Source organism: Mustela erminea, chromosome 1 (genome assembly GCF_009829155.1).
Source record: "Mustela erminea isolate mMusErm1 chromosome 1, mMusErm1.Pri, whole genome shotgun sequence".
NCBI classification, from domain to species: Eukaryota; Metazoa; Chordata; class Mammalia; order Carnivora; family Mustelidae; genus Mustela; species Mustela erminea.
The window spans coordinates 32,753,063-32,768,382 of NC_045614.1; the positions used below are offsets into that span (position 1 = coordinate 32,753,063).

The 15,320-nt window shown below is 40.1% G+C and overlaps 1 protein-coding gene across 3 annotated transcripts in view; it reads right to left on the reverse strand.

The window, feature by feature from the left end:
- Positions 1–15,320, reverse strand: part of ADAMTS9 (ADAM metallopeptidase with thrombospondin type 1 motif 9) — a 165,753-nt gene that overhangs the window by 130,519 nt on the left and 19,914 nt on the right. For all 3 annotated transcript variants that reach the window (XM_032324460.1, XM_032324470.1, XM_032324450.1), the window contains exons 4-8: positions 5,632–5,918; positions 3,327–3,410; positions 3,107–3,222; positions 2,183–2,223; positions 1,970–2,075 (exon numbers count right to left, since the gene is read on the reverse strand). In XM_032324460.1, coding sequence (XP_032180351.1) covers positions 1,970–2,075; positions 2,183–2,223; positions 3,107–3,222; positions 3,327–3,410; positions 5,632–5,918 — 634 coding nt within the window. The remainder of the gene's footprint in view (positions 1–1,969; positions 2,076–2,182; positions 2,224–3,106; positions 3,223–3,326; positions 3,411–5,631; positions 5,919–15,320) is intronic.

The window sequence follows — 15,320 nt, forward strand, 5'->3', positions numbered from 1 at the left end:
TACTACATGGTACCCCAGCATGAACAAACAGACTTGAAGCAATTTAATATTGCTGAGGTCGTTTGACAGGGACATGATATCTACCATGTGGGGATATCTACCATTAGGGACCTAATGTAAGTAAAAACTCTTAGACCAATGCCAGAGACATGGTTTTTGTGTTGGGAGATGTTTGTTAACTGTATAGTCACACAACTGAGGCTCTCTGTGGCTGAAAATATTTAGTTTTTGCTAATTAAAATTCTCACTGTCCTTAAAATGTCAACTTTATAAACCAGCTATCCTAAAAGGAATTTCTAAGCTCCTGTGAGGAAGAAATTAACTATATTTCTTTATAGTATACCTATACAGTAGTATACTTTATAGTATACCTTTCTTAACTGTAGATTATACGTGATGGTTAATCTGTTAATCACAGAAACTCTAGCCCTTTGGATACATTCCAACTCTAACTTTCCTCACTCTGGTCTCCTGAGGCAGGAATGGCTGCCTTGTTGAAATGCCACCCTATTCTTCATGGTCAAATCTATACCTCCTATTTAAAGGTCTAAAGGAATTTACTAGATTTTATGCAAAACAAACCAAAATCCCCAAAAGAGCCTATTAAAATAAGTTTGGGAAAACCGAGTTAAAGAAAACTAAGCAGTTTATTTTAATTCAGGACTTGTCAGAGCCTTTACTTTATGTCGCTGAGCCTTGTGACTCTAAGCAGGGCTAGACCAGGAAGAAAAAAAAATTGTTTTTTTAATGAATTGACTATAAACCTCCTTTTTCTGCCCCTCCAGACCATTCTCTTGGAATTGTGCTGGAGCCCTTGTGTATTGGGAAATGCTGGTAGATCAGTTTTCAAACTGAGCTCCAAGAAATCCTTGAGTTTCACAAAAATATTTCAGAAATCAAAAGGAGAGAGAGAGAGGAAGCTGACTAAGCAGGACTCTGGCCCACCACAACTGCTTAATGAAAGCCATGCTTCTTTTGTGCTATAAATACCGGGTTTTCTTTTTGCAGAAAAGAAAACAGGTGTTTTCTTAAAATATGCTTGAAGGTTCCTAGTTTCAAAATATACCTATTATATGTTGAACTAAATTGGAAATGTCTCTATATATGCATCTTGCTTCACTTCTAGAATAGCACACTGCACATAGGTGCCTTCAAAAAGCATTTGTTGAATAAAAATCTTGCTTAATAGATTATTTGCCTCTAAACAAGGTTAACACAGACATATAAATCAACATACAGCTATATCGGTGACGTCTTTTGAGAAAATTATTTTTAAAAGTAAGGGTAATTAAATCATTCTAAAAAGAAAACAATACAGATCCAAAATCAGAATAATTCCTTGGTGAATTTACACTGTTTCACCTCATGTTCTAGCTATGCTCTGTTTCTAAAGAATAAAAAGGAAAAGCCAATTTCATAATGAAACTAAGTGACTATAGTTAGGAAATGTTTTCTTCTCTGTATCTTTTGCTCAATCTCTTCTCTGAAAGAGGGACCTCACTGCGTCCAGAGGCTGGATATCTGAATGAAAGCCTTGTCTATTTACAGTCAGGAACCATCTGGATTTCGGAAAATCTTGTGAATGAAGGCAATGGAGGGAGACCCTTCCAGATAAAGATGTTACTCAGCAAAGTTTCTTAAGCTAATGAATGCTCTGCTTCAGTGGGTGGGCTGGAAAGGGCTCATTCCTCCAATTCCCAGCAGGAAAGGAGAAGACTAGATGTTGGATGTTGCCCAGAAAATGTGTGTGGTTAAACCCAAGATGCACGTCAGCTATGGGTAAAGAGGGGGCACTGTGCCACTTAGCTTTCTAGAGTCAACTAGTTTTGAGGCTCTTCAACCCTGAATTTTCTGTTATGATTCAAGAAGTGACTTTCACTCTCTCAGATCAAGGGGATACTCCCTGATGCAAAGGAAGAAAAGTTTTAGGTCACTCGGAATCAAATGAAAATGCAAAAAGGAAACATACACATGGCCCAGCTCATGGGCTATTGTGAAAGCCGTACTCAATCCACTGTCTTCACTAATAGAACAGCTTCTGTAGGGATCACAGATGGTGCCCAGCTCAGCAAGACCTGTTCAAAGGAAAGCGAAGAAGGATTTACTTGAAAAAGCAATTGTGGCTTGGAATAAAAATGCAGGAAAGTGTTGTAGCCCTAGAGGAGGGGCATAGGAGACTCACCTAAAGTATCACACTTGTCATGAGCTCTGCAGATATCCTGTCTGAAAGCAAAACAGACTTAGGGCCATGATAACATCAAAGAGTCAATGTCAACACAAGTAAACAGTTGACCGTCTTCTAGACATTCACTACAGCGCCCACCTTGCGGGGGAGGAGGTTACAAAGAGGAAACTGACGAGGCCGAGGCCGAGGGTTTCTAACTCAAAAAAGCTTGGGAACCAGTGACATAGGGATTAAAAGCTACATCGAGGGTTTCTTCTGCCACAGGGGGAGCTACAGAGTCAGTGAAAAACCTCTCCAACCTGGGCTTTCCCTCCTACTGTGTGTTCCTGAAAAGGCTCTAAATACTCTGGCATCAGCTCACCTACTAGTCAGTGACTGTGACTATCTCCAAGGTGGCCAGGGGGAATTACAACCAGGACAGCACTCTTCTTTGTTGCCCTACACGGCATTTTAAATAGCTTTGAGTTTGTCACTACTATGTAAAAATTGGAAGATTTCACTTCAAAGAAAAACCCGAATTTCTGACTTTTTGCAAAATTACAGAAGTTGGCGACACTAGACGCCTTTGTGGCGTGATAACAACCAGCTCCATCTGAAGAGCAGCTGCCTTTCATCTAAGGGTGTTTACTGTTGGGCCCACCTGACATATCGATTGCCTTCTTGGCCCCTGTTGGCTCCTGTTTTGCAATCGAGGTGACTTTGCTCCCCCAACCCCAGAAACATTGTTGGTTGTCACAATCGAGAGGAGAGGCTACTGATAAGTAGTAGGAAGAGACTGTAGATGCTGTTGAACATCCTGCAATGCACAGGACTAAGGGTTTGGGAGCCTTATGCGAGGGGCTGGTTACCAAGAATATATGACCTCGTCCCACCAACGTGACTGGAAAACCGGAAGATTTGAGGAATGAGAAATCCATATACCTGGTTACAAGAACAGCAGTATCATGATGGATTCCACCTTGAGAATTCTTCGAGTGTTGCCATTGGCAAAAATTTTTTAAAGTTGCCTGGGCATTAAAAGAAATGGAAGGTCCTTCCTAAATGCAGAAAAGAATTATGATTGGCCCATTGTACCAACACCAATGAGACATGCCATTTCGGATACATGTACAAGAAAGAAGAAAAAAAAAAACTTGATTACCTGTTCATTATGAATCACAACTAAGTTCACAATAACAATATTAATTAAATTTCCAATACTTGGGTCTTTATAGATAGAGGCTACCTGCAACCGAGATAAATTTTTCAAGGTTAATTGTGAACTCTGTGTAAGCAATAAGCAATTCACTTCTTACACCCGGGCTCCAACTCTTTCCATGTTTTCACGCAAACATATGCATTTGGTAGGTTCGAATTTGCATTCACTCAACAAACATTTCTTAACACTCTCTTTGAAAAATTCATAGATGGCAGTTTCAGATAAGAATGAATCCCAACAAGTTTAAATTTCAAAGCATTTTCCTCGGAAACTGCATTGCCGCACAACTTAACAGTTCTTTGGATATTCATATAACTCTGGGTATTTATTTTTGATCAAGCTCTTTCATCCCAGTAGAAGTCCCAGATCGCCCAAGTATGGAATCTCACATTGACCACGTTGCTAATACAGCTGTTCTTCATGTTTAACTCTCCTTTGTGTGCTTCACAACCTAGTAACCCATTTGGTTTGGTTTGGTTTGGTTTGGGTTGGGTTGGGTTGGGTTGGTTTTCATTATTATCATTAACTGGTTTTCATTATTATCATTAACTGTGAGAGTTAACGTTCATTGAATGCTTATTGTGTTACTAGATCCTTGCTGAAAATTGCACACACTTCGGCATTTGGTCCCGAGAGCAAAACTCTAGGCTATCACAATCTTTGCACAACAGGTGAGAAAACTAAGGCTCAGAGGATTTAAGTAACTTTCCCAAGACTATAGACCATGCTGAGTGGCAGAGCCAAAATGCTCAACCTACATCAATCTGACCCAAAACCCAGGCTCATAACTGAAATTTTTCTGAGGGGTCTGAATTCATGGGCTGGAAATAGACTTGAGTCTGGGCAAGGTGTGATTAGGTTTTCCTCTCCCTCCTCCAGGACAGGAGAGGGCTAGGGCCTGGGGGACTTAGCATGGGGAAGGGAAGCGAGGGGAGAGTGCAGGTCAAGTGGGGTGAGGTGTGGGGTGGGGAGCACAAGGGACTGGTTGGTAGGAGTGAGGGGGAAAGGCAAGGAGAAGCATAGGCCAGGGAGAGGGGAAAAGAACTCTTAAAGCAAAGCTCCCAAACACAGCTGCCTTTCACAATCTTTTGGTGGAATTTGTTAAAAGTAGGTTCTGCTTTACAAAAATTAAGGTCAATCTATTGGAATAAATGTTGTGTTGAGTCCTAAAATGAATGAGGGTAGATTGTATGCACTATTATAGAACAATCTCCAACATTTTTAAAAGAAAAGAACAGTATATAAAATGGTGTATTAGAATGTTCTATTTTGGTTTGAGAAATATTGTATATGCACATGTATTTGGTCATGTTGTCCAATATGGTAGCCATTTGCCACATGTGGCCACTGAGCACTGGACATGTGCCTTGTCTAAAATGAGATGTGCTGTTGAATGTACAACACATACTGAATTTGAAGACTGTGGATGAAAAAAAAACTAAAATAGCTTATCAGCAATTTTTGAAATGACAGCATTTTGGCAGGAATTGATATACATTATTAAAACTAATGTTACTTTTTTTTTTTTAATTACATATGTGGCTTGCATTATGTTTCTATTGGGCAGTGCTGGTAGACACATAAGCAAAAAAACTTTTAATGGTAGTTGCCTCTGAAAAAGGGCCAGGGTAGGAAATGACACTTCTTTTTCATGATTAGTCTTTGGTTCTGTTTTTAATTTTATTATTATTATTAATTACTAATTATTATTAATAATGTAAATCTATTGATTTTTCTATTCGAAGTGAAAGTAGGAAAATACAGAGGGATAGATCTGTGGGCCTCATCCCAAGTCTACTTAATTAGACCCATAGTTAGCCATGCAGGTGTGTATGTTAGACAAAGAGCACTGGGATTGGGAAGTGGACCATTTAGACGTCACATGAGTGTCTAAGCCACTTACTAGCTTCACAAGACCATGGGCAAGTGACCTAACTCCTCTGAGGCTCTGTTTTCTTATCTATAAAATGGGAATGAGAATCCTACCTAGCAGAACTGCCAGGAGAATTAGCAACGATGTCTTTTAACTAGGAAGCACATTGTCTAAAAAAATACACACTCCGCCCTGTTACCGTTATTGTTGTTATAAAAAGGCAACCAATCGATCATCTGATGTTCTCTTCAGTCACTTGCCTGAATCGTTGAAATGCCAGCCCTGAGAATGATCCTCCAAAGCACGGGGTGGAAACCCATTTCCCAATGGCACATTTAGGGACCTCATAAATCACCTTCTTTTGAATGTACTTACAATTGACATTAGAGTTAAAATATAGTGTTGAAGGTTTGGTCCGTGGTATAAAACCATTTTGTAGTCCGCCACCACCATCACTTCTACAAACCGTGGATAGGATAAAAAACGTTTTGTTCTTCTGTGTGTCCTCTTTTCCCTGATGCTGTCCGTCTTGTTACTATAGGCAGAAAGGGCCTTTGTTGCTAGGCTGGCTTTTAATACAGCCACATCTTCAGCCAGGCTAGGTCTGTCTCCCAGTCTTCTTGTTATTTTCCTCTTGTCTTTGTTGTGACTATTTTTGTGTTCTGTAACAAATCAGAGGGCACACATTACATTTCAGACCACTTCTCTTTCATATTAAGAATTTAATTTGCCATATCTTAGAAGATGATGCCTCTGCTGTCAAATTATAGACAAAATCAAGTTCTACACACTGTGGACTCTACGGGAGAAATTCAATCTGCACTCTCATCTGAGTGACTAAGGAAATGGTTTAAGTGACTTGAAATTAGCTTCCCTGGAAGCTTCCATAAATGCTCACTTAAGGTCTTAGGAAATCAGGCACGAGTTTAAGGGAGACAATTGCCTATGATTCTTCTCATTTGGTACCCAAAGTCTTGCTGGGTTGTAAGCAGTTTCCATTCACTGTTCTTTGCCATAGATACAGTAAGGACCAGCAAGGGTACTGAGGTTTACAGAATGGAAATGGAGATGTTTCCTACACACCACGTTTGATATTTAATGAGATGCAGGAGAAAGAGGCCTGGGAGGTGGCCAGGCTAATGGACCATACAAAGGAACTCTAGAAAACACATGACAAGGTATTTTTCTAGGACCTCATGAAATCATTGTCTTACATGAAATGTAAGAATAGAATCACTGCTATTCATTGCCTCTGAATTTTTTTTTTTTAAGATTTTATCTGTTTATTTGACAGACAGACAGAGATCACAAGTAGGCAGAGAGGAAGGCAGAGAGAGAGGGAGAAGCAGGCTCCCCGCCAAGCAGAGAGCCCGATGTGGAGCTTGATCCCAGGACTCTGATATCATGACCTGAGCCAAAGGCAGAGGCTTAACCCACTGAGCCACCGAGGTGCCCTGCCTCTGAATTTTTAATTAATTTAGTTTAGGGCTCCATTAAGGAAGTTGATTAAACTCAGAGAGGATAAACAGGCCATGGAGGCCATGGTGTGTAATGCCAGATTAGCTCTACTCATTCTGACTCTTGCCTAGCTACGTCCTCAGGTCGATACAATCTTGCTGCTCAAAGTGGGGTCCGCGGACCAGCAGCACAGCAGCCCCTACAAGCCTGTAAGGACTGCAGACTCTTCCGCCCCACTCCAGACCCGAAAAATCAGACCCTCCAGTTTAACAAGACCTCCAGGGGATTCATATTCATGGTAATGCTTTGAGAAGCGCTGGTCCAGAATGTGGCTTGAAGCTTGTGTTGCTGGTGAAAATGTTCAAACTCAAAGTCATCAACCACACTATACACCGAATAAGCATGAAGAGTGCCTGCCCAAATAGGCTCGGAGTAAAAACAGAATTTCATCCGTTATCTTGCCTACCATCTCCTAAATGTGTTTTAAAGTTTTAATGCCAGCAGCCTGTAGTCTAAGACAGACCACAGAGTTGTACAACTGACAAGTATGTTTATCTAAGATACAAAGAATAAAATTTATTACATGAATAACAACAACAACAACAACAACAACAAAGGGTAAGCCAGAGTTGTTTCCTATTTGCAGGGTTCAAATATTTGACCATAAAAACCATTGCTAAACAACCCATTTAGGCCAGGAGGTATATTTTGCCCATTTTAGCAGGCGTTAAATACTGAAATCAGTCCATACTCTCATAACTTGTTTTGTGGTCCAGCCATAGCCCACAGAGCTAGCCCAAAGTCTGGTACACAGTAGGATTCAATATCATATTCTTTTCTGCCAGTCTCTCCTGAGTATATCCACATATGTTATACCCATGCTACATGGGTATTTAGGCCGTCCATTTTTAAGTTATCAAAATGACTATGGAATACATACTGATCAAGTACTTACTATGGGCCAGGCACTGGACTAGGCTCTTTTGTGTATGTTATCTCACAATTACTCTCAAAATGAGAAAATTAACCTCTACTTTACACATGAGGAAACTAAATCTCAGAGAGGTTGAGCAACTTGTCCAAAGTCACACAGCAGAAAGTGGTGGTATGAGGCATCAGACATGGGTTTGATCAATGGCCTAAAACGTGCTCTATTGGAGCAAGATTTCTCAAAAACTAAGGATTGAAATGGGCTCATGGTTTGGTTAAATCTCAAGTGAACAAAAGAGAGCATGTGGATATTTTCACAAAGACCAGCTTTTTACAATAGGTGTTTGGTGGCCATGTTGAAAAGTACATAGTTTTTAATATATTAAGAAACAGTGTCATTCATTTTATGAAAAACAAATACTCCTGTTTAACGTCTTCCATAAAGGCTTAATCTAATTGTTATATGCAGTAAAGTTTCGAAGGCTTTAAAGTCTCTCTTCTTCTCCTACTTTCTATTTCACTATTTTGTGCTCTAATCTTTATTGTTTTCTTCTCTCTGCAGGCTGTAGTTTTGTTTTCTCTTTCTTTTCTAGTGTCTTTTAAAAAAATATTTATTTATTACTTGAGAGAGAGAGAGAGCACAAGCAGGGGGAAAGGCAGGAGGAGACAGGGAGAGAAACTCAAGCAGACTCTGTGCTGGGCACGGAGCCTGAGCTGGGTGGGGTTCAATCTCAGGACCCTGAGACCATGTTCTGAGTGGAAACCAAGAGTTGGATGCTTAGCCAATTAAACCACCCAGGAGCACCCCCCCCATTTTGACTGTCTTAAAGGAGAAGATTAGATGATTGATTTGAGATATTTCTTCCTTTTTTTAAATAGATTTTATTTATTTGTCAGAGAAAGAGAGAGCAAGAGCAAGAAAGAGCGAGCACAGGCAGATAGAATGGCAGGCAGAGGCAGAGGGAGAAGCAGGCTTCCCGCTGAGCAAGGAGCCCAATGTGGGACTCGATCCCAGGATGCTGGGATCATGACCTGAACTAAGGCAGCTGCCCAACCAACTGAGCCACCCAGGTGTCCCATATTTCTTCTTTCTTAATAGAGCCTTTGATTGCTCTAAATTCCCCTCTAGGCATTGCTTGACCTGCATCCTATAAATTCTGGTATGTTCTATCTTCACGCTTACTCATCTCAAAGTATTTTCCAACCTCCCTTTTGACCTACTGGTTATTTTAGCATGCTGTTTACTTTTCACATATTTATGAGCTTCTTATTTTTTAATGTTTTTTTTTTTAAGATTTTATTTATTTATTTATTTGACAGAGAAAGATCACAAGTAGATGGAGAGGCAGGCAGAGAGAGAGAGGGAAGCAGGCTCCCTGCTGAGCAGAGAGCCCGACGCGGGCCTCGATCCCAGAACCCCGAGATCACGACCTGAGCTGAAGGCAGCGGCTCAACCCACTGAGCCACCCAGGCGCCCTTTTTTAATGTTTTTGATCTCTACTTTTTTCCACTGTAGTCAGGAAAGGTACTATGTATTACCTCTATCCTTTTAAATGTACTGAGTTATTCTTCTTATTATTTTTTATGGTCTCATGTATGATCTATTCTGGAGAACGTTCCATGTGCACATCAGAAGAATTTGTATTCTGCTGTCACTGCACAGAGTGTTGTACAGATATCTGCTGCGTGTAGTTGATGTACGGTATCTTCCAAGTTTTCTATTTCCTACTGATTTTCTGCCTCCCTGGTCTAACTATTACTGAATATGGGGTATTAAAGTTTCAACAATTACTGGTGAATTGTCAGTTTGTCCCTTTATTTCTGTCAGTTTTTGCTTCATGTATGTGGTGCTCTGTTAGAATGTGCCCCTATATTCATAATGGCGAAATCTTCCTAGTGAATTGGCCCTTTTTTATTATAAAACATGTTGATAAACTTTATCAATAAAGTAATGTGAAAGAAGCCGGTCAGTATATGATTCTAGTCAAACAAAAGTTCACAATTAGGAAATCAAAAGAGACAGAAAGTAGATTAGTTGTTGGAGGTGGGGTGGCGAGATGAGGGGTTGGCAGCTGAAGCGTACAGTGTTTCTTTTTCAAGTGATAAGGATGTTCTAAAAGGGATGGTGATGAGGGTCACACATGTCTGTAAATACACCAAAAGCCATTACAGCGGACACTTGCAGCGGATGAATAGTATGGTATGTGAATTTTATCTCAATAAAGCTGTTTAAAAAAGAAAATACGTCACTTAGTTTGTGAAAAAGAAATACTCTTTACTTAGAGTCTTCTATAAATATTTTGATTTACCAGGTTTATTTGGAAGAAAAGTATACCTACAGTGAGAAAAACACTCAGCAAATGCTGTATTCACTCTTTTTGACCACTCAGGGGGTAAAATACACTCTCAGAGACTCACCAGAGGGGACGTGTAACATGGGAATATCTAGACGGGAATCCAGGCTAACTAGATTGACTAGAAACAGGGTTACTTACTTAAATAACAAAGCTGAAAAAATTCAGGCACTGATCACAACAAGACTACAATTTATAACAGAACAATGCATGTAAGTTCTAACATACCTGGAAGACCATTTTTTCACTCACAAGTAATCTATCTGTGTATCAAAGAAACAATTCCGTCTACTTTAGGTGGCATGAAAAACCAGGAATAAAATTACTTCTTCAGAATCAAAAACAACGTGTTTTGATATATAATACTTCCTGGTGTTTTATCCATCTGATCTTTTATCCTAACAAGTTACTATCCTATTTAATGACCCAATTAGCTCAACCAATTTCAAACACATTATCCATTTTAACAGGCAACTTTAAATTTAGCATTAAAAATAGTATGAGCTTTAAAGACTCAGATATTCACAATGGCTACAAATGCATGAACGTTGTTTCCAAGAACTGAAAATATGGAAATTGTAACTTGTAGACCTACTCCACTCTCTTGCCTCTGAATAGAATCTATAACAACAGAGAATAATTTCCACCAAGAGACATATGGTGTTAAGGTAAAAAGAAAGTCATCCACATTTCTCTTTAACGACCTTGGAGCATAACAGAATTGAGGCCAGTGTTTCAAATGGGTAATGTCACTTTGCTACTAATTTTATCAGAACGGGCTATGTAATGAAATGTCACTCTGGTGGAAAGCACAGTACAAATTGTGTAATTTCGCTCTTCCTTTATTTTTTCATTTCCTCACACACAGCTTTACATATATTAGTACTTTTTAAAATTTTTTATTTTTTATTAACATATATTATTAGCCCCATGGGTACAGGTCTGTGAATCGCCAGGTTTACACACTTCACTGCACTCACCAGAGCATGTATCTTCCCCAATGTCCATAGCCCAACCACCCTCTCCCTACCTGCCCCCGCCCCCCAGCAACCCTCAGTTTGTTTTGTGAGATTAAGAGTCTCTTATGGTTTGTCTATTAGTACTTTTTATTGAGAGATAATTTATAGGGGTTGCTAGGTGGCTCAGTTGGCCAAATGTCCGACTCTTGATTTTGGCTCAGGTCATGATCTCAGAGTCCTGAGACTGAGCCCTGCATCGGGGTCCATGCTCACTGGTGAGTCTGCTTGAGATTCTCTCTTTCCCTTCCCCTCAGACCCTCCCGGTCCTTTCTCTCTCTTTAAAAAAACGGAGAGGGAGAGAAAATTTATACAAGCATAAAATTCACCCTTTTAAAGGGTATAATTCAGTGGTTTTTAACATATTCATAAAGTTGTGCAACCATCACCATTATCTGATTTTAGGATATTTTCATTGCCCTTTAAGGAAGCCCTGTACCCATTAGGGGTCATTTCCCCATTACCTCTTTTCCTCTAGCCCCTGGAAAGCACTTATCTAGGTTTTATATCTATGGATTTGCCTGTTCTGTCACTTCATATGAATGGAGTTCTACAATATGTGGCTTGTGACTCGCTTCTTTCACATTTTATTTATTCACTCTTTAATTGCTGGACATTTGGGTCTAACAACTCAGTTGAATAATACTGCTATGAACATGCATGTGCAAGTTTTTGTGTGCCCATGTTTCCATTTCTTTTAGGTATATACCTAGAAGTAATTTCTGGGTCATGTAGTAACTCCATGTTTACCATTTTAGGGAACTGCTAGATTGTTTTCCAAAGTGGCTGCACCCTTCTCTTGTCTCTTCTTGGAGTTCAGACATGATGCTTGAAAATAGGAAATCAGGGGCGCCTGGGTGGCTCAGTGGGTTAAGCCTCTGCCTTCGGCTCGGGTCATGATTCCAGGGTCCTGGGATCGAGCCCCACATCGGGCTCTCTGCTCAATGGGGAGCCTGCTTCCTTTCTCTCTCTCTCTGCCTGCCTGCCTCTCTGCCTACTTGTGATCTCTGTCTGTCAAATAAATAAATAAAATCTTTAAAAAAATAGGAAATCATTCTTTCAAGGTTGTTCTCCTTTGAGGAGTCTTCAAAAATTAATTACATTTAGTTAACTAAATAACTTATGAGCAACCTGTCCTAGTTCCAATCTTAAAACAGCATGTTGAATGACAGAAGATACACAGATGGCAAACAAACACATGAAAATATGCTCAACATCATATACTATCAAGAAAATGTAAATTAAAACAACATTAAAATACCACCACACATCAACTACAATGGCCCAAATCTGGAACACTGACAACACCAAATGCTGGCAAGGATGTTGAACAACAGAAACTCTCATTCACTGATGGTGGGAATGCAAAATGGTACAGCCACTTTGGAAGATAGTTTATCAGATTCTTACAAAACTAAACCTACCATGTGATCTAGCAGTCATGCTCGTTGGTATCTACCCGGAGGAGATGTTCGCAGAAGAAGCTGCACATGGATGTCTATGGCTAGTATTCATAATCATTAACACTTGGGAGCTACCAAGATGTCCTTCAGTACACAAACTGTGGTAGCACCGGGCAATGGAATGCTATTCAGGGCTAAAAAGAACTGAGCTAGCAAGCCATGTAAAGACATGAAGGAAAAGACATGAAGGAACCTGAAACGTATACTGCTAAGTGAAAGAAGCCAATCTGAAAAATGCTCTCTGCTGTATGATTCCAACTATCTGACATTCTGGAAAAGGAAAACAGCAAGGACAGTAAAAGATCAGTGGTTGCCGGAGGTTGGGGTACAGAGAGATGGACAGACAGAACACAGAGGATTTTCAGAACAGTGAAAATACTTTGTATGAAATCGTAATGATGGATACATGTTATTTTTAAACTTTTGTCCAAATCCATACACTATAAAACACTTAAGAGGAAATCATAATATAAATATGGACTTTAGGTGATGATGATACAACCAGATGAGGTAATCATTATCATGTCAATGTAGATTCACCAGCTGAAACAAAGGTACCCTCTGGAGATGGATGTTGATAATAGGGGAGGCAATGCACAGGTAGGGGCAGGGGAATAGATGGGCAATAAACTTAATACAAAAAAAAAAAAAACCAGAAAAGCCTATGATACCTCCAAAAATCAAAAGCACATTTGCATTCAGAGAAAAATGCAATACTTTGCACCCTGAACCGTTGCATGTACGGATAAACACATTCAGGCAGGTTGAACAGTGGAAACTGGCACGAAGGCCATGTCATAGTCACTCCAGTTGTAACACTGTATATCAGGAAGATGAGTTAATATTGGCTTTTCCAACTGTTCTGGCCTTGCTGACCAGTAAGGAGAAGCAGAGATGCTTAGGCCAGCACAGCTGCTCCAAAGGGAGCAACCCTCAAGCTCTTTTTGACCTTGGGCAAATAACTGACTCCCATTCTCCCTCTGGCCTCCCACTTAGAAACCTGAATAAGAACACTACCTATGTCATAGGCTTGCTCTGAGGAATGGTTGGAGATCATGCACACAAAATGCCCAGCGCATAGGAAGCGACCCATAAATACTGTTATGTTTTCTACCTTTCCCAAGTTATAAAGTCAGAACTAAAAAAGGAAGCATTTCAGGGAGAGTGACATTATAAAAATATTTTTCTGGATTACAGTAACAATTCCAAAGATATAAACTGTTTACATCCTAAGTGATCTTTTCTAAGTCACTTCTCTGGATGTCAGTTTCTCTGACCTCTTAAAGAGGTCATAAATCCCTGCTGCTACATTAAGGTGGTCTTGAGAATTAAATAACAAAGTGTACAGAAAATGCCACCTGGGTGGCTCAGTCAGGGAGGCACTGGCTCTTGATTTCGGCTCAGGTCATGATCTCTCTCTCTCTCCTTATGTGCCCCTCCCCCGGCTCTTGTGCTCATTCTCTCAAATCAATCAAGCAAGCAATCAAGCAATCTTAAAAAAAGAAAGAAAGAAAGAAAACTCCTTCTATATTATAAGTTGAATTTTAGAAATTACTTCTTGAACACCCATTTTATGCCAGGTACCGAGCTAGATAAGTGGATATAAACAATGGAAACAATGAAACAAAAATAAAACTTGGGGCCAATCCTTAAAAAGAAAGAATAAAAATAAATTTAAAAAATAAGAATAAAGATAAATAAAATAAATAAAAGTTTAAGATGGCCTCATCACTTAAAACCTCATAGTAAAAAAAAAAAGAAAGAAAGAAAGAAAGAAAAACAACTGTAATATTCAGTTATTTTTTGGTAAAAAACATTTTCAAGGAGCTTCATGTCACATTGCCATGCAATAAAATGCCTATCATATTCTTAAGTAACTGGAATCATTTTAGAAAATAACAACCAGGCCTGGTTATTCAGCAGTTACTCATTGAGAGTTTCACATCCACCGGGGCTGGGCTAAGGAGATTCAAATGTTAACTTGAACAGTTGGGAAGTTAATTATTGCTCTCTATTTTTATAAGGTTTATCAAAATTTAACTGAACTTCCTTAAGGCACTGAGCCACCTTGTGACCTCACGGTCCAAGTGGGCAGAGAAGTCACAGCACAGAAGCAAAGGGAGGACTGCCCCCCTTTCTGCTCTACCCTGGCTTGACAGCCAGAAGGAAGCTGGACAGGAATCCCGAGTGGTTTTGCACTTGGCTTCTGGAGGTGGACCAGCTCTTGTTGGTAGCCCTGCCCTAGCACTACTCTAGCCTCAGAGGCTCAGTTATCCCATCTGTAAAATGAGGATAATAACAGTTCTTTGTAGGGTTGACCATGAGGATAAAAGAGACAGCAAGTTAAATGCCCTTGGGACAAAGCATGGCACACGGGAAGGATTCATGAAGTATTTATGGTGATCATAATGACTGTTAATTTCTCTCTCAGGCATTTGAGGTCTATCCCCTCCGTAGGAATGAGGATGTTGATATTAAGGTTGCTCATGTAAAACAATGCTATTTCAGAAAGAATCTTCTACAAGAAAGGAGGGATGTGGAGGAGGGGCTCAAGGATGCAGACCCAGTCCCTGCCCCCTTAGAACTCCCATCCAGGAAAGCGCGGCATGCGGGCGGATGGGGGCAAGACATGGGCTGGAGATGAAATTGGACGCAAACTAGTGCCACTAACACTTCTACCTGTCTGTGGCTCCAACAGCCGCTAACATACAGGGAACACAAAGCAGAGGCCGGGGGCAGTTCCCCGGGCTGTCTTTGCTCTACTCATATCTAAGATCTGCACGAATCAGGTCTGTTCAGAGAGTTAATGATGCCTTCAGATGGGGATTCTGCAGGAGAGAAAA